This window comes from Manis pentadactyla, chromosome 7 (assembly GCF_030020395.1).
Source record: "Manis pentadactyla isolate mManPen7 chromosome 7, mManPen7.hap1, whole genome shotgun sequence".
Lineage (NCBI taxonomy): Eukaryota > Metazoa > Chordata > Mammalia > Pholidota > Manidae > Manis > Manis pentadactyla.
The window spans coordinates 71,264,495-71,283,970 of NC_080025.1; the positions used below are offsets into that span (position 1 = coordinate 71,264,495).

The 19,476-nt window shown below is 38.1% G+C and overlaps 1 protein-coding gene across 2 annotated transcripts in view; it reads right to left on the reverse strand.

Moving 5' to 3' along the window:
* Positions 1–19,476, reverse strand: part of ABCB1 (ATP binding cassette subfamily B member 1) — a 223,087-nt gene that overhangs the window by 110,757 nt on the left and 92,854 nt on the right. Inside the window, exons 1-2 of one of the 2 annotated variants that reach the window (XM_036911836.2) lie at positions 3,793–3,953; positions 3,161–3,231 (exon numbers count right to left, since the gene is read on the reverse strand). In XM_036911836.2, the coding sequence (XP_036767731.2) occupies positions 3,161–3,225 (65 nt within the window). In that variant the 5' untranslated portion in view covers positions 3,226–3,231; positions 3,793–3,953. Of the gene's footprint in view, positions 1–3,160; positions 3,232–3,792; positions 3,954–19,476 lie in introns of those variants that run through there. The other variant, XM_057504470.1, reaches the window with a different exon arrangement.

The following is a 19,476-nucleotide window of genomic DNA, read 5'->3' on the forward strand; positions in this document are numbered from 1 at the left end:
TCCCCCTCCTTCCCCATTATCATATACCAATCAGAATGTAACTCGCTGCGCCATCCCTGCTATGCAGCCAATCCCCTGCTTACAAGTATCCTATGGCCCACTCTGCCCCTGAACACTGGTGTATATCTACCCCCGTCTTACAATAAAATTTGAGGGCTTGATCAGAATACTGTCTTGCCTTCGCTCTTCTCTCGCCCCCATTTTTCTTTCAGGTCGGATCCCCCTCGTCCCCACAAATAACTAGGTCCCGCTGGACGGGACAAGGTTATAGTATTTTGAGCCCACATTCAAATGAAGCTAACCCTGTAACATGTTTTCCACTCTATGTAACATAACTGCCTAGGATACGAAAGCAGACCATGAGCTGCCTCCACATTTGCATGTTCCTATGTACAAAAGAAAAGTCTATTTCAGAGAACTGCATTATTTTTACACAGATTTTCAAGCTCAGAAAGTAAATTCATCTTTGTTCTTTACATTAAGCGAGGTCAATAAATTGAAGACATTTCTAAAGAAAAAAAATTCAGAGTGTGCCCCGTATTTGGCTTTGGAATGATGTTAGACGGACATAGACACGCAAAATACACAAACATAACTTCAGAATCGGTCCCACCCTATTCACAATAGACATGGTTTCAGTATCCTTGGAACCGAGATGAGAGGAGAACAGTCACACATAACTGAGTTTTAGCTCTAAGTTTTTATTTATTTTTTGTTCTTTAAAACATCTGTTACTCTGGAAAATTTATAATGTCCGGGGGCTGGCTAAGTAAACACATCCCATACAAGATCTCATTTAATCTTATCTTAATCTCTGTGAGGCAGGCACATTTTTGTCCTTTCAGAGCTGAGAAAATGACAGGTGAAAGTAGTTAATTTGTCCAAGGTCACACAGCTAAAACAAAGCCAAGTTTAAATGAAAAAGTCTAAATACCAAACTCTTCAGTGCAATGTCAGACTTCTAAGATATACACTGCAAGGAAATGCTCTCCAGAGTTAATTCCCTTAATTATCATCTGACTAATTCTAGCTGCAGATAGTCTGTCTAGCTACTATCACAATTTTACCCTTAACCACTGGTGATCGGTGTTGGGCATAAACTAACTAAAGAAAGGTAATTTTGTGCTCCCCTTGAAAGTGACAAACCTCATCATACTTCATATGCTTCCCTACCATTATGACATCTAAGAAAATTAACAGTAACTTTGATATCATCCGATACCCAACCCATATTCAAATTTCCCAAGAAATCTGTTTCTATAGGTCTCTCTTTTTTCAAACTCTGATATAATCAAGGCTCACACATTACTTTTGCCAGTTTTGTCTCTTTAGTCTCTTTTTTAAATCCAGAAGTCCTTCTGCTCACCAACCTCCAACACAAAACTGAATGCTGAATTTTTTAGAAAAAAGAGCAGATGTCTTATAGAATGTTCCACATCTTGGATATGTCTATTTCAAACTGAGTCCAAATTGAGATGTGCACTAAGTATAAATACACAGATTTGAGAACTTGTTATGAAAAAGAGACTATAAATTATCTCATTAATACTTCTGATTACATGTAGAAATGATATTGTGGATATATGGGATTCCTTAAAATATATTTTCACCTATTTTAATTTTAATAAAATTAATTTCACCTATTTTTATCTTTTTAATGTTGCTACCAGAAAACTAGTAATTACAAATGTGGCTCACATTTTATTTCTATTAGACAGCATCAGTCTAGAAGCTTGATTGGATTCAGACTAAACGTTTTTGCAAACTTACTTCTGGGTGGTGTGGTGTCACTAACACACTATTCAACCATGAGTGATGCCAGGTCTGATCACTTGGCTAAGATTGCTAACTGGAAACTCTCTCCACTGGTAAACCACACTCTCCTTTTTTCCAGTTAGTAAGAATTTTGGATAATTCTTAGAATTTTTCTCTGGGTGGTTTAAGATCCTTAACAATACTTACTTAATAAATAATAAAAACTCATGTTCCAATGTGATAACTGGCATTTTTCTGTAAAGAACATTCTTTTATTCTCTCTACCTCTCCCATCCTTTCAGTTTTCTTTCGTCTCTCAGAATTTTATTAAGGATTTGTGGATTATACTGTACTCAGTATTTCACAATCAACTACAGTCATTATTCTTTGTGATGTGGAAATTGTCCCAGTCTTAGTCAGGGGAAGCTCCTTCAAGCCAGCTCCTATGTCCTCTCTGACAATTACAATAAACTCCACTGCCTTGTTCCAAGTATCATAAGATACCAGGCTCATCTCTATGGGGTACAGATTCCTTTTAGTAAGGAATGGTATTTAAAAACCAAGATCTGGCACTAAGTGTGTTCATTACTACTGTTACTTTCAGTGACAGAAACTGAACTGTTTAAAAAATGAGTTCATATTTAAGTTTCCAATTCAAATTTAACATTTAAAAATTATTTTATATCCACATTTGTATTTCTTTTCTCTTATACTGAAAAGCTTGGTTTCTAGTAACAATATATATACATTTACAAACTTATTTTACAATATATTGCAATTTACTACTAACAAACCTATTGAGTAAAGTTTAAAACTTTCTGTATAAACATTGCACTGTAATCAAAACGTAATTATCTTCCCTATGTGGCTACATTCTCTATACAATCAGGATAACTTCACACCACGCTCTCATCTTCTTTGGCACCGCAGTCTTCTTTTTTGAGAACTTCCTGTACAAAGGTCAGATACTGCTTTTTTAAAGAAAGTTAATACCTAAATGTAATTTTGGTCTTCTGTCTCATCTGCTCTGCCACAAATATGCAATGTTTATAAGACTTTTACCAGAAGTAAGAGACTGGACCACGGAGCAAAGCACAAGCCACACATGGCCCAGACGCAATTGATACTGCTGTAAAGCCTGTAAGGTAGAAGGTTATAAAACACTGACGAGGATGTGGGCACTAGCTTTTGAGGCCAGAAAGTAGAGGAAGCAGCTCGCCAAAGCAGAGCATGCAAACGCTGTGCACAACAACTCAGCCAGCGAACTTCTGTAGAGCAACCGTTTGAGTTTAGGACTAAAACCATCATCATTAACTCTATATTTAATTTAAGAACTGGAGGCTAGGAACAAGTTTCCCAAGTCTCGCAAGTCATGTAAACAATGAAAGTGAAACAAACTGGCTACCTTTTTTTGCCCATTTGCAATAAGTTCTTCCCTGCTCTTCCATTGCGGCTTCCTTCAAGATCCATCGCGACCTAAGGAGAAACCGCAGCCCGTTAGCCCAATGCCTGATCCACAGAAGGCGGAGGTGCAGCTGGCTTTCCTCCTGCGCGGAGCCGGGGGACCTTAGGGCGGTGCGCGCGCCCAGATGCTCTAGAGGCGCTCGCAGCGATGGTCGCCGCAGGGGCTTAGCTCCAAGCACCGCCTCCTGCTCTGCATGCAAGCAGAGTTGGAGGGTGGCTTGCGGTTCGTAGACTTTGCCCGCCGCCTCTGTGGCTCCATTCGCCGCGGAGAAAGCGTCCTCTATCTACCCGCCCGCAGGCTCAGAGTCCGGCTCCAGCACCGCGCTGGCTCTGCGCGCTGGGGGCAGCCGAATCCGGCAGGCGTGTTTGTCGCCGGAAACTATGGGTTCAGGGTGCTCCTGGAGCTCCCGGGTGATTCCATGTCTCACCGCACTTGGTGCCCAAAGACTTGCCCAGGAGCAATCTCCCCATCCCTCCTCCCCGAAGCTCTTCTCCCACAGGCTCCAAGCGCAGGAAATGGAGAGCCCGACCCCCTTCCTGTCTCCATTTAGTGCCCGGCTTCCCGCGCCCTACCTTGAGCTTTCTCTGGGAACGTCCACCAAGACCTGGATTTTGGAAAAACAGATTCAGAATTAAGCGGAAACACCCGCCGGATCCAAACAGCGGCTTCGGTTTCTTTGAGCCTGGAGAGGCCGGTGCCCCGATGCGTCCAGGCTTCCTGGAGGGAAGTGAGGCGAGGGCGCGCAGCCCACACCCTAGTGCTCCTCAGCCCAGCCAATCAGCCTGCCCACTCAGGATTGCTCCAGGCCCGCTCCATTGAATGTTGATTGCATAAGTTAGGAAACAGGTTGAATTTCCAGGAGGTATGTCCTCGCCTGCCTTGCCCCACCAGCCAAAGGGCAAGTAGAGAAACTCTTATCGAATCATCAGGAACACTTAACATTTATAGTCTTGTCCCTACATGTCCACACAAGTCTCCATATATATATATGTGCTCCCTGGTTCTGGAGTAAGAGAAGCTTTCTTTGGCATTACATCTAATACAGTTAATAACACCACCTCTGACCCTGCCCGTTAACAGAATAAAATTTCCCTTTCTAGCAGCACCTTTAGAAAGACCAGGTAAGATTTTTCTCCAAAAGTCTTTCTGTAGTATGACAGTTTCTGAGGTGTATCTGTTCATCTCCTATTTGAAGATGAATGAAAGGAAATTAAAAGGATGCTTTTTATGTGTAAATCGAAACACATTTCGGGGTAGAAATAATACATAAAAATATGCAACATTTTTAAGTTTTAGCCATCAAATCAATGCCTGTGTTTTTCCCAGGAAGTTTGAAAACTCTTACACTTTAATTTGGAATATTAAAATAAGTCTCATGTATTTTAGCATTTTACTTTAGTTGTAATTTAATTCCATATTTACTGCTACAATTTACTTTTTTCTTATCCACCGTTTTCTTCCAGTTGATAAAAAATAAGTGGAATCTTCACAATTCAAATTTATAATTTGAATGTTAACTCATATCAGTGTTAACTCACATTAGAACTTCTCATACTTCTTTTAAACATAGGGGAAATGGATGTTTTTGTAACCTTTAGTCTCCATTCTCTGACTTACATGTTACCTCTTAGCTCACTGCAAAGGATTAAAAGAAAATTATTTATTTTTTGGTGCATACTGTATTTTTCCTACTTTCTTTAAGTAACTCATACTTCAAAGCCATAATTTTCTTTCCATACTTTTCTCCAGCTTCTCTTGCCTTCATTTTTTTTTTAGCCATACAATCAAGTTTCTTTACAAGATGTTAATCAGACTTTCTTGCAGGCCACTAATCCTGTCTATGATTTAATTGGATATGCATGTGTACAGCATTCACTGCTTAAAAGCCTAACACCAGCTCTCTGGAGTCAAATGTACAAAGTTTTCATCTTTATCACAACTTTTAAAATCTGATTCATGCCTCTGCTCTGTTTCCACTTTTGTTTTACTTTGTCCAAACTTTAGGTTATATTATCTTCTTACATTGTATGTATCCTCGTAAATTGTCTTAAATTCTCCCTAAAACAATTCAGGGTGTTTTTAAAAGTATAATATTATGCTAATTATACCATGTCTTTCTCACATTTCAGCTTCAAGTGAAAATCCCTATCAAAGACACATGTAGCCTAAGAAATATATATATATTGGTTTATTTGTTCCACTAAGCGAATATTAGATATAAAATATGATGGACTTAAAACAATGGACTGTTGATGCCTTAAAGAGTGTGACTCATGCCTAGTGTTCCTGCCCACCACTCCTGGTAATATCTAACAGTGAAACTTTGCAGTTCTTGCTTGAACTTCATTAATTTCCAGTGAAATCCAAGCATTCCCTTCCCATGTCTTCAGTCACACACCTTCATTCAAGCATCTGTGTTTCCTTTTTGAAGTTGCTTCCCATAATTCTGTATCTTCCAGTCCTCCACTGGCACATACTCCTTTCACCAGCTTATCTGTGCTCTCCCAACACTCAAGATTTGCATCCCTGCTGCAGTCTATCCTATGCATACTTGTGGGAATAATAAAAGCAGCTAATATTTACTAAGCACTAGTCAAGTCCCAAGCCTCTGATAGAGATTAACTCATTTAACCCTTATTAGAATCCTATGAAGTAGGTACTATTATTGTTACTCCATTTTACAGTGGAAGAAACTGAGGTTTATGTTATTTGCCCAGTCACATAATTCATAAGCAGCTGACTCAGGACTTGAAAGCAGCCTGGATCTCATACCTATGCTGTTAACCATAATACACAATTTGAGTGCCCTCTACTACACTGCCTTTTGGAGCTCTGGAAAACATTTTCATAGTATGACTCCATCTCAGAAAACCTGCAATGGCCCCCTGCCACCAATTGTATCTTATCTAAGAGTTTCCACTTCACTTTCAAGGTCTGCAACATGTTACCTCTCCTTGACCACCTTCATCCACTTCACTTCTTTAAATTCTCTCCCTTGCCCCCAACACATGCAAACATGTTCATTCCGTTTCAGCTCACCTCAACGTCTCTGATGATTGCTCTGTGCCCTTCCACATGTAAACTTTTAAGCTAACTTGATTTACAACAATTTTATTCTTCAGTCCCTGACTCCACTAAACTATCTGGGCTTCAGGGTCAGAATAACAGATTCAAGTACCATTTCTGCTCTTTATTGCTGTGCAAGTTTGAATAGGTTAATTTTCTATCAGTTATTGCTGGTGAAGAAGAGGTAGTAATGGTACTTTATAGTGTTATTGCAAGATTAAGTGATTTGTTTATTTAAAAGGCTTGCACAGTTCCTGAAACACCCTAAACAGTCAACAATTCCTATATGTCAATCTATTTTTGTCCTTTCTTGGCATTCTTCAGAACTCATGTATGTAGCTACGTTAATTTATTCTCTATTGCTTTCTACTTTGAATAGAGCAATAGAGAAAAAAGCCCCTCCCTAAGCAATAAAGAAAATGAACAAACACAACACCATTTCACATCTACACTGCCACTTCCCCAGGCATCTGTTACCACGAGTACCGAATTATTGCAATAACATCAAAACTAAGCTCTCCACTACCGTTACACCTTTTCGATGGTCTCTTTTCAGCCTTCCCCTCCCAGGGTCTGTTGTTCAGAGCAAATCAAGTCAAATTCTGTCACTATCCCATGGTTTCCCCTCTCACTCAGAGTTAAGTCCTATATGTACCCACATGACCTGGCCCCCTCTCACCTCTGACCTCATCTCCTATCACTCTGTCCTCAGTTCTGTGCCAGTCTCATCGGCCTCCTGTTCTTTGAACATCCAAGCATGCTCCCACCTCAGGGCATTTGAACTTAACCATTACCTCTGTCTGCAACTCTTCCCTCAAATTAGCTACACAGGGACTCTCTTGTCCCCTCCTGGCGTGAGCCAGGAGCTCTGTCCTTTCACTGTATCTCTAAATAAAAGCCTGTACCTTGCTCTCCTACCTTGACTGTGAAGCTCATTCTTCGGTTCCGCAAACAAGAACCCCGGCATTATTTTTAGTGGACTTTCTGGCCTTTTTCTCTTTCCACTACACTCATATTTATTTTCCTGCCTAACAAAAATAAATGATTTACAGCAAAAAAAAAAAAAAAATTAGCTACACAACATGACTCTTTTCCTCATTTTTTCATATCTTCACTCAAATGTCATACTCTGTTGCTCAAAACACCTAGAAACAGTGTCTGGCACATAATAAATGTTCAAAAAATTTGATAAGTTAATGAATGGAAAAAATGAATGAGCAGGTTGACTCAGAAAGGTGTGGGCTTTTTACAAAATTATATAACATCTTCCGGTTCAAGATAGTACATTGTTCTTATTTTGTACGCCAGTTAAAATTTCATAAATTATTTGAACATATGCCTATTGCTATATTTCTTCATAAGTTTGGCAATATTTATTCCAAATATTTACTGAGGGCCCATCATATGCCAACATTGGGGAGATTGTAGATTATTTTTTTTTGTAGAAGTTCTGTTGGCACAGATGGACTGGGATTGTGTGTTTCATTTGTTCATTTATTTGTATGGCAGTTAGCATAGTGCTTTTCCACTGGAAAGGATTCCCTAAATTCGATTGACAGGCTAGTTGCCTTATTTTCTTTGCCATCCAGAATAACATTAACCTCTACTGAAATACATCTTTCTACCTTACCTCAAACAAAATAAATATGCCAGATCCAAGATCCAATGTGCTAAAACTAAGTTCTGCCAAATAACACAATCTTAAATGTAGAGAGTATTCGTCATATGTCTGATAAGCAGAGTTTCTCTAAGTGCATTGAAACATTAGATATTAGATGTGAAAGGCCCGCCAGTATTTTGGCAACTCTCACTAATTCTCTTTATCCTACAGCCTATTAAGCAATGTACAAATGAATTTCAATTCCTACTTGTTGCTTTTTTATTTCTGTAAATGTGTTGTTAACAAATGTTTATACTTCTCTAATGTGGAATTATAAAATTCATTACATGTGTTTCTATCAATCAGCAAGCATGGAATAAAAATGTATTGTGAAGAAATACAGGATCTCTGGTTGCATATATACATAAATATTCATATCTTCAACTCTTTATTAGTTTTTCTCAAACCCCTGTTACAGTTTATCTATGATGTTTTTCATCTACTTACATTTCTTCTCTTAAGATTTTTTAATTCTTGAGAAGATTCTTCCCATGCCTCTTTTGTTGTAAATCCTGTTTCTTTTTCTCTTCCCTCCAATAATTCATTTCCGCTATTTCACCTAGCTTCTCTATTTAGCCAATCTGAATCTGAATTGAAGGTTCAATTTCTGAAAGAAGTAATTCAAATTCATGGGAATGAACCTAATTGACCTGAGCCAGAGAAGGAAGTTACCTGAAATTTTCAGTCTAAAGAGCAAGTAAATGACTCAGTGTGGCAACAACAATAAAAGGTTGAAACACACCACCCATTTAGGTGTAATTGTTTTGTATGTATGAAGGACATATGACTGTCTTAATGATAAGGGACCTTGAATGACTGTACTTGAACTCACATTGGAGGACACCAGGCTGCTTCACTTAAAGTGCACATACATGCACTTAAAAAAAAAAAGACTAACCAATGCTGCAACATTGAAGTGGTGATCAGATGATAATAAATTGATTTAATTCAAAATTAAATGACTTAGCCAGATGTCAAGTCAACGGCAAATAGAAACTTAAGTTTTACTCCTCTGTGAGCCTTTATTGGTATACAACAGCCAAGTGATATCTATACCTCCCCCATCCTACTGCTCATTATCTGTACCTCTCATTTGGTATTTATTATTAATGTTTCATATGACCAGGAATTTCTTTTTATATTTTAACAGTTCAGCAACTTCCACAAAATGAAGATTCAATAAATCCTTGTTGAAAATATAGAATGTTGAGAGTCTGATATCAGCAACAGCTTTATAGAAGTCAGACCATTAGGCTAACTGTCTAAGTTATCATTAGAGTGTTTTGGAAGTTCTATAATCTCCATCAGCCTTAGAGCTCCATTAGAGTAAGTCATTGTCCCCTATTAAAATAAGCCCACCATAATAATAAAAGATTTTTTTAAATGAACTACAGAATTAATGGGAGAAAGAACAAAGGAAAGAAAGAATGAAGTGGGGCTTAGGAGGGTTTGAATTTCCACTTCATCATTTACCAACTGAGCAGCCTTGCACAGGGTACTCAGCCTCAGGAAACCTTAATTTCTGCATCATTAAAACAGAGTCAATAACCTCGGGTTTTTGTAAGAAATAAATAAAGACTTGAAAAGTGTTTGGTACAAGAGAATCCTTACCAAGGTATCCTCCCATCCAAGTACTAACCAGGCCCACCACTGCCTAACCTCCAAGCTCAGAGGACATCAGGTGTATTCAGGGCAGCATGGCTGTAGGCCCCACTGGTGCCTTAGTACAGATGATCAATGGAATACCAAGATGGCAATAAAAATGAACAACTTGAGAGTAAAAATGTAATGACAAGAAAGGGCTAGTGATGGGCATTGAAAGAAAATAACAACATAGAAATAATTCTAAATAAGTGTTTTAAACAAAGCTAAAAAGGACATAAGCATTATTTCACATAAATTCAAATGTAAAGGCAACAACTAACCAAATAGCTATTCATTGCAAATATCACAATGAGTTAATATTCTTCCTATAGAAAGAAGTCATATAAATGGATAAGAAAATTCAAAGGCTAACATAGAACTGGGCAAAAGATCTAAATAGGTAATTTACACAAAAAGTCAATAGTACGCTAGTGAACAAAGAAGGATAATGTGAAATGTTCACATATACTGCACAGAAATGCAAATAAAACAACAAAGACATTTTGAAAAATGACCCTATCAAGTGTTCACAGGTGTGAAGTAAAATAGGTGGAAAGTAAAAATTATTAAAATGAATAAGGAAACAAAGTGGCAATATGTATCTTAAATATACTTGACTCAATTTTTGGAAATCTGTCCTAAAGAAATAATCCAAAGTACAGGAAAAAAAAATCAAGCAGAATGATGTTCATTGCTGTTTTATTTGATAAGAGTGGAAAATGAGAAGTGACTTGAATAGTTAGCCACATGTGAATGCCTGAGAGAATTATGATATATTCATTTCAAGAAAGTATAATATAAAATGTGCTCAGAAAGGGTTTATAATAACACTGAAAAATGCCTATCTTAATTTGCAAGGAAAGGGACGAGAAAATTGTGAAAGCACATTATTAAGTATGGAAAACAAATTAATTGCTATAACACTAGGAACAAATCTATCAAAATGTAAAGAATGGTTGTTTTTTAGTGGTGAAAGATCAGTTTTTTTCCTAAATTTTTATGTATTACAAATTCCCTATATTCAAAGTGTATTATTTTTACAATGTAAACAAAAATGAAATTTTGTGTAAAGCATGGAGATGGGGATAAGGAAGAGGGTCCAGGGTCTTGGTTATTGTTATCCATCTCTCAGTGGGGTTTGCTGTTTATTAGAATTAACTGGCTAGAACAAGTAACATTGAGAACTCCTGATATTCTGCATTTCTTCAAAGATTTCTTCTATTTCTGAAAATTTCATTTTACATGTTTCTAAAGAACAAGAGAAAGGGGGAAAGGATAAAAATAGATGTAAAAACAGAGAGATGATCTTTGAGTAATTAGAAAATAGATGGTAGACTAAAATGAGTGGATCCCAGTGGTAGTTTTACCATCAACTCTCTGTATAACTTGGATACATTTTATCTAACTGTTGCTTCCATATTAACCTCAAAGAGTCCTGGAGAAGTTTGAAGACCTGGAGATTCTTTTCCTGACTAACCACCGCTTACCTTGACCAGAGGAAGGTAATAAGGAGGGAAGACCAATTAAGGACTTAATTGTCATTCCCCCGAAGGGTGGTTTTCCGTGAGGGTGGGAATCTTGTCTCATCTTTTGTGCTGAACAGATAATGCCTAATTCAAAGTGCAGCAAAGATAGTTGGTATTCAATTTCCGTCTGTTGGTTTGACTTAGAGAAATTCCCACTAACAGCATTATTTGACATTTAAAAACATATCCAAAGAAATTAAGATGGACTTAGCTGGAGCAACTATTTGTTTTTTGAATCTTCTTCACCTCATATTGTTATTGAACTCTCTGTGGCAGGCTCTGTGTGGGATGCTGATAATATGAAGATAAAGTTGCATGAAGTCTCTGAAGCTGTGTATGTGTTTTCATGGGTGAAAATTATTAGCCTCGTTTTAGTATACAAGGTGAATACTTCACTTATTTATTTATTTATTTATTTAGAACCAAAACTGCACTTTTACATCTAAACTGACCACCATCTATTTCAAAGTAAATATTTGGGGAAACAGAACCAGTCTCAATGGTGCCTGCCAAGAAATAAAGTCATTTGAACTTTGAATTTGTCTTTAGGGTCTACATAAATATGCTTTGATTATCCTCAATATTAGTAAATTTGGCCTTTAACTGATAAGTTTAAGTTTTAGAAGCAAGAGATGACCTAGCATCACAGAGAAGAACACAGGTGTCAGCATTAAACAGGCTTAAGTCTGGTTGTTTGACATTGGACAGTTTATTCTCACTGCAACTGAAGTTTCTCATTTGTAAAATGACACAGTAAATGTGGAGCTGTTAGCTTAGTACCTGGATATGTTAAATTCTGAACTTTTATTTCTGCTTTTCTGGCTATTATTGTTATTAATAGAGTGAGTGACTTGAGAGAAGTTTCAGCTAAAAAGTGATATATGGCTGTAAAGTACTGAGAAATTTTCTTGTGTGGTTAGTAAACTTCTTCTGAAGATTATGCCTAAGGGAAATTCCTTTCAAGTTCAACACTTGTTTAGTTGGATCCACCCTAGTTTATATGCATTTAATCTTTTCTTGTTTTATAGACAAAACTTTTGACCTGAGGCATCAGCCCTGAAGGACTCCTAGCATAAAAATATTACCCTACATACTTACTGAGTTTGCAGGGTTCATAAAAAACGTCATTTCCTTTTTAGTTTTTTATAGCTTTATGATTCATTAACTTTGAACTTGCCTAATCTTAAATTAACTCCCTCCAGGGAACAAGGTCAAATCAGTTCAATGAGCTGATGTTTATTCACTTATTCTTTCAAAAAGGTTTGAATTGTTTCAAAACACAAACTACATACCAAAACCAGGGAAAGACCCCATTAAAAAAGAAAATTACAGACCAATATCTCTGATGAACATAGATGCAAAAATACTCAACAAAATATTAGCAAACAGAATGAAAAAATACATCAAGAGGATCACACACCATGACCAAGTGGGATTCATCTCAGGGATGCAAGGATGGCACAACATTCGAAAATCCATCAACATCATCCACCACATCAACAAAAAGGACAAAAACCACATGATCATCTCCATAGATGCTGAAAAAGCATTCAACAAAATTCAACATCCATTCATGATAAAAACTCTAAACAAAATGGGTATAGAGGGCAAGTACCTCAACATAATAAAGGCCATATATGAAAAACTCACAGCCAACATCATACTGAACAGTGAGAAGCTCAAAGCTTTTCCTCTAAGATCGGGAACAAGACAGGGATGGCCACTCTGCCCACTGTTATTCAACATAGTACTGGAGGTCCTAGCCATGGCAATCAGACAAAACAAAAAAATACAAGGAATCCAGAATGGTAAAGAAGAAGTTAAACTGTCACTATTTGCAGATGACATGATATTGTACATAAAAAACCCTAAAGACTCCACAACAAAACTACTAGAACTAATATCGGAATTCTGCAAAGTTGCAGGATACAAAATTAACACACAGAAATCTGAAGCTTTCCTATACACTAACAATGAACTAATAGAAAGAGAAATCAGGAAAACAATTCCATTCGCAATTGCATCAAAAAGAATAAAATACCTAGGAATAAACCTGACCAAGAAAGTGAAAGACCTATACCCCGAAAACTACAAGACACTCTTAAGAAAAATTAAAGAGGACACTAACAAATGGAAACTCATCCCATGCTCTTGGCTAGGAAGAATTAGTATTTTCAAAATGGCCATCCTGCCTAAAGCAATCTACAAATTCAATGCAATCCTTACCAAAATACCAACAGCATTCTTCAACAAACTGGAACAAATAGTTCTAAAATTCATATGGAACCACCAAAGACCACGAATAGCCAAAGCAATTCTGACAAGGAAAAATAAAGTGGGGCGGATCTCACTTCCCAACTTCAAGCTCTACTACAAAGCCACAGCAATCAAGACAATTTGGTACTGTCACAAGAACAGACCCACAGACCAGTGGAACAGGATAGAGACTCCAGGTATTAACCCAAAAATATATGGTGAATTAAAATACCGTAAAGGAGCCATGGATATACAGAAAATATATGGTCAATTAATATACCGTAAAGGAACCATGGACATACAATGGGAAAATGACAGCCTCTTCAACAGCTGGTGTTGGCAAAACTGGACAGCTACATATAAGAGAATTAAACTGGATCATTGTCTAACCCCATACACAAAAGTAAATTCAAAATGGATCAAAGACCTGAATGTAAGCCATGAAACCATAAAACTCTTAGAAAAAAACATAGGCAAAAATCTCATGGACATAACCATGAGTGACTTCTTCATGAACATATCTCCCCAGGCAAGAGAAACAAAAGCAAAAATGAACAAGTGGGACTATATCAAGCTGAAAAGCTTCTGTACAGCAAAGGACACCATCAATAGAACAAAAAAGCATCCTACAGTATGGGAGAATATATTCATAAATGACAGATCTGATAAAGGGTTGACATCCAAAATATATAAAGAGCTCACGCACCTCAACAAACAAAAAGCAAATAATCCAATTTAAAAATGGGCAAAGGAGCTGAACAGACAGTTCTCCAAAGAAGAAATTCAGATGGCCAGCAGACACATGAAAAGATGCTTCACATTGCTAGTCATCAGAGAAATGCAAACTAAACCCACAATGAGATATCACCTCACACCAGTAAATATTGCCACCATCCAAAAGACAAACAACAAGAAGTGTTGGCAAGGTTGTGGAGAAAGGGGAACCCTCCTACACTGCTGGTGGGAATGTAAATTAGTTCAACCATTGTGGAAAGCAGTATGGAGGTTCCTCAAAAAGCTCAAAATAGAAATACCGTTTGATCCTGGAATTCCACTTCTAGGAATTTACCCTAAGAAATGCAGAACTCCAGTTTGAAAAAGACAGATGCACCCCTATGTTTATTGCAGCACTATTTATAATAGCCAAGAAATGGAAGCAACCTAAGTGCCCATCAGTAGATGAATGGATAAAGAAGAGGTGGTACATATACACAACGGAATATTATTCAGCCATAAGAAGAAAACAAATCCTACCATTTGCAACAACATGGATGGAGCTAGAGGGTATTATGCTCAATAAAATAAGCCAGGCAGAGAAAGACAAGTGCCAAATGATTTCACTCACATGTGGAATATAAGAACAAAGGAAAAACTGAAGGAACAAAACAGCAGCAGAACCACAGAACCCAAGAATGGACTAACAGTTACCAAAGGGAAAGCGACTGGGGAGGATGGGTGGGAAGGGAGGGAGAAGGGGGGAAAAGAAGAAAGGGGGCCTTATGATTAGCATGTATAATGTGGGGAGGGGCACAGGGAGGGCTGTGCAACAAGTAGTGATTTTATAGCATCTTACTATGATGGACAGTGACTAATGGGATATGTGTGGGGGACTTGGTGAAGGGAGGAGTCTAGTAAACATAAAGTTCCTCATTTAATTGTAGATTAATGATATCAAAAAAAAAAACTACATAAAATATAGTGCCATTTGTAAGAAACCATGTCCTGAAAGACCAATGCATAGTTGGTTAGATCTGATTTTACAATGATAAGTTAGGGAATGTTTCCTTTTAAATTTGGATTGAGAATTCACTTCATCATCCATTCAAATATATTAACTGGGTATCTGCTCTCTGCCATGCTCCATTCTAGGTGTTTGTCATGAATCCATGAATGAAACAAAAATCCCTGTCCAAGTAGAATTTAGGCTTGGTGGTAGTAGGGGTAGGCAGATTTATTACTGGCCAGAATGCTGTTTTTTCCCAGGATCATGTCTCAGAGACAATGAAGAATGAAGCCAGCAGGCAAGAGTACAGAGCAACCAGCAACGTTTTCAATGGGTACAAGAAAAAGCAAGAACTCCTGGTAGGCAGGAGGGGTTCCAAGAGAGGAAGCTTTCAGGGCTCTGGTGACTGGGGTTTATATTGCCTCCTGAGAGGAGAAAGTCCCACCTCCCCTGATGACATCACAACTCACTCCTGATTGGCTGAAAGTACAATGCTTCTTTTGCCTAGGGCACAACCAGTCAAAGCAGCTGAGGTTTATCCAAGTGGATGAGTTGGACTGGGGCTTTTTTTGAGACTTGCAAGGGCCCTGTCCCACTATCACCTCCTCAGACTGACAAAAACATAAAATGTAAGGGGTGTAGTATGCTAAAAATGGAAGTGCCCATGGAGAAAACAGGAGACTGGCTGTGCAGTCATGGAAAGATTACAGTTTTAACTAGGATGAAGCTCATTTGAACCACAACAGAACAAAGTTTGGAATGATGCAATTAAAATCTTAGAAATCCTTGCATATTAGTGCTTTTTAAATTATTTATGTAAAATGTTTTCCACTGTAGGGTAATTCTATAGGCCAGAGCTTCTCTTTAGATTCATGGATGTTTAGCTTGTAAGAGAATTTAGAGGTCATCTTATGTAGTTCCTTCATTACATGGTGTGGATAAAGTGAAGGTTCCTATGACCAGGATCCTCACCTGACCCTAAACTACTTGATGAAGTAACTGGTCTGCTGCTAGGCTACTACTTCCATGCCCATAGGCAATAAGCATTATTGACTGAGTCACTATGTAAAGAGTTCTGCCTAGGGCTCTGTGTGGAGGCAGAGATGAAGGATTACAGACTTGCCACTGCTGCATGTAGAGATAATTCTAGTGCTTGACCTATCACCAGGAGAACAAGCCAGATAATAAGCCCTTTCATCCCAAGAACATTCTTTTGTCATTCCTGTATCTCACTGAATCCGTAGTGAACTTGCCCAGGGCTGAAACCATTAGCAAGACACTCAGGGTCACTGAAATGCTAAATAACTTGACCAAGGCCACACAATCAGAAAGAGGATCGAATTAACAACCTGGGTTTTCTGACTCTAAATTGCTGTTCTTTCTACCACATTGAGAAAGATTCTGATAGTGCGGATTTCAAATTGGCTAGTGTGGGATATGTATTAGTGGGTGTTTGGCCAATGGGTTTCAGCCCTGGGCAAGTTCACTATGGATTCAAAGTGACCAAAGAAACGACAGAGAATGTTCTTGGGGTGAAAAGGTTATTCCCAACTTTATTTCCACTGTGGCAGGTCAATCACTAAAATCTCATTCACTCAGAGCGAGTCTGCATCCAGCAAGCCAGTCTCTGCTTCTGGGCCTCTCTACCCACATAGCCATCCTCTGGCCCTCTGTCCTTGGTGCTGCCACCAGTCCAGCAGCCTTGCAGCCCTGCCGCCCTATCACATAGAGCACTGGGCAGAGCTGTTCATATGGAGTCAGTAACAATGTATTGCCCACAGGTGTGCAGTGAGCTAGCCAACCAGGGCCAGGTGAGAATCCTGGCCACAGGAACCTTCATTTTGTCCACAGTGGGACAGGTACAATCATATTCTCTAGCTTTTGTGTAAAGTTTCTATCATATTGATTTTATTTTTGCCCTTAGTCTGTTGAACTAGCCAGTACCCGGGAGTAGAGTGCATTTTATATTTGCCTTAGTAGTGGTGTCTACAGTCCAATTATCTAGGATTCTAAAGCTAGCCACCTGAGGCCCATAGTTTATTTCATTGTGCAATATTTTTTAAAAGGGTGAAAGAAAAACTGCTCATCAAAAGTTGCGTTTTTGTTATAACTACTAGTACAATGATCTTTTAAAATACCTTAAATGATATTAGCCCATAGAAAATGAGGGGATGATGCTAACCATGGTAATTCAAAACAAAAAACAAAAAACTTCTAATTTATTGTATGACCTTTTCCTGAGACATTGATAAATTCCAATTCTTATGTTTTAATTGGCTTGCCTTGCTTTATTTAGTCCTTCCAGAGAGGTACTCTTCAGTGCTGCCAAATATTTGACAGTCTTGTCTCTCTTGCTTGACAAAGCCTGCCTTGACCTTGTAGCTATTGTGTTCTTTCTAATTGGCAAGTCATACTGCAATGTCCTTTTCTAAGAACTGGCACTTTAGTTTGCAATTAATATTCTGCTATCATTTCCAGCTTTGTTCCTTTTATTTATTACTAATAATTTAATAGTGCATTACAATCTAATAGTGCTCATTCAAGGCCAGTATATTATCATAGTACCAATTTGTCTTATGGTAAAGGTGAACCTTCTTACTATTCTACAATCAAGCTTTCCTCATTCTCCATCATCTTTGTTACTGTGAAAAACAGCAAATTCTAAAGACCATGCTGTGGAAATTGCCATCTGGGTGGTTCAATGTATCTGTCATTGATCACTGAATTTTTGAACCTGTCCCCAAACTGGCTTCTCTTTCAGTATGTACATCTAAGTACACAGCACCACTATTTACTTTGTATCAGAAGGCTGGGGGGTAGGGAGGGGTCATTTCTGGAACCCCTTCTCCCTTATTGTCTATGTCCAATCTGAATCCATCTTCTCAGCCATAACAATAACCTTGTCCAAACTCACTGTGGCCTCTATACTCTATTATTTGGGCTACCTAACAGAGCTTCCTAACTAGGTTTTCCAAATCCATTCTCTATCCCTTCTAATTCATGTGGTAGCCAAAGTAACTCATAAAAATGCACATATGCTCATATTACACCCCCAGATAAGACTCGCAGTGGCTTCTCGTTGCTCTCAGGTTCAATTCCAAAGGCCCTCCACCATCTCTGGCTTTGGCTCTCCTCTCTGGCCTCAGGCTCCTTCTCTCCTTGTTCCTGAGTGATCCCGCCACACAGGCCTCCTCTAGGCTCCTTGGAGCTTTACTGTGCACCGTGTTCCTGCTGCCAGTCCTCCCCATACTGTTTTCGTCTATCCTCTCCTATCCCTTCCAATTACCCAATGTGCTTTTGTATGGACACACCCCCCACACCTGCCATCACCTGACTAACATGGATTCATTCTTCTGGCTTAGTTTTAAAGTCACCTCCTTAGGAAATGTTCCCTATGCTTCCTGATTAGATTTAGTCACCTTGATAGTAGTTCACAAAGTACTACTTCTCCTTCCCATTATACATCGCAATTGCAATTTTTGTTCATTACAAAATGTGTCTTTCCCATTGAGATAGGAGCTCCATAAGGTGGCCCATCCTGCTTTGTTCTTCTGGTTTCCCAGCAAAGGAAGCATAGTAGGCACTCCGTAAATATTTACTGAATGAATGAATGAATGACTAAAGTAATATCATTGTTCATCTCCTTGCTTTTTCCCTCATTATATCCTACTGGGAACTCCCTTTTTTAATACTTATTCCACATTTGTAGAAAAGTATTACAGGGTCTTAGTTGGAAAAAATATCACTAACTTTTTGGCTTTTGACATTCTTAGAGTCCCATCTTTTGAGACTATGAAATAAATGTGTTAATCTATGTATTTTTTAATGTTTAGAGCATGTCTGAAATTCTTCAGTCTATGCAGATTTGACTTTTGGTCTGTGTACATGTTACAAATAAAAGAATCAGGACATGGCATTTCATGAAAGAATAATTTTTTATGTATGACTTTCTACATATAAAAATGTTACAAAGGTATAAATCATGTTTAGTTATGCATATACCAAATCACCTTCTCTAGAGAGAAAAAGGTAACATAATTTGAAAAACTTTTGGAGACTGTTTTGATCAAGATTTGTGCCCAGTATTTGGAAGGAGTTTCCTGCTCTTGGCCACCACATGCTATGCCCTGGTAATCCGATGTCACAGGAAATACATTATTTAAAAAAATTTTTGTAGCATGCTGCAGATGGTTCCCTTAGATGTAAGAATTTCCAAACAACAAAATCTAACAAATATTTATTGAGCAGTTGCATTCAACACTCCAGATATAAAGCTAGATGAGCTAGTCTTTTCCCTCAAAGCAGCTCTCAATGCACTTGAGAAAATAATGACAAATATTTATTGAACACTAAAGCAGATATTCTCTCACTTAATCCTTAT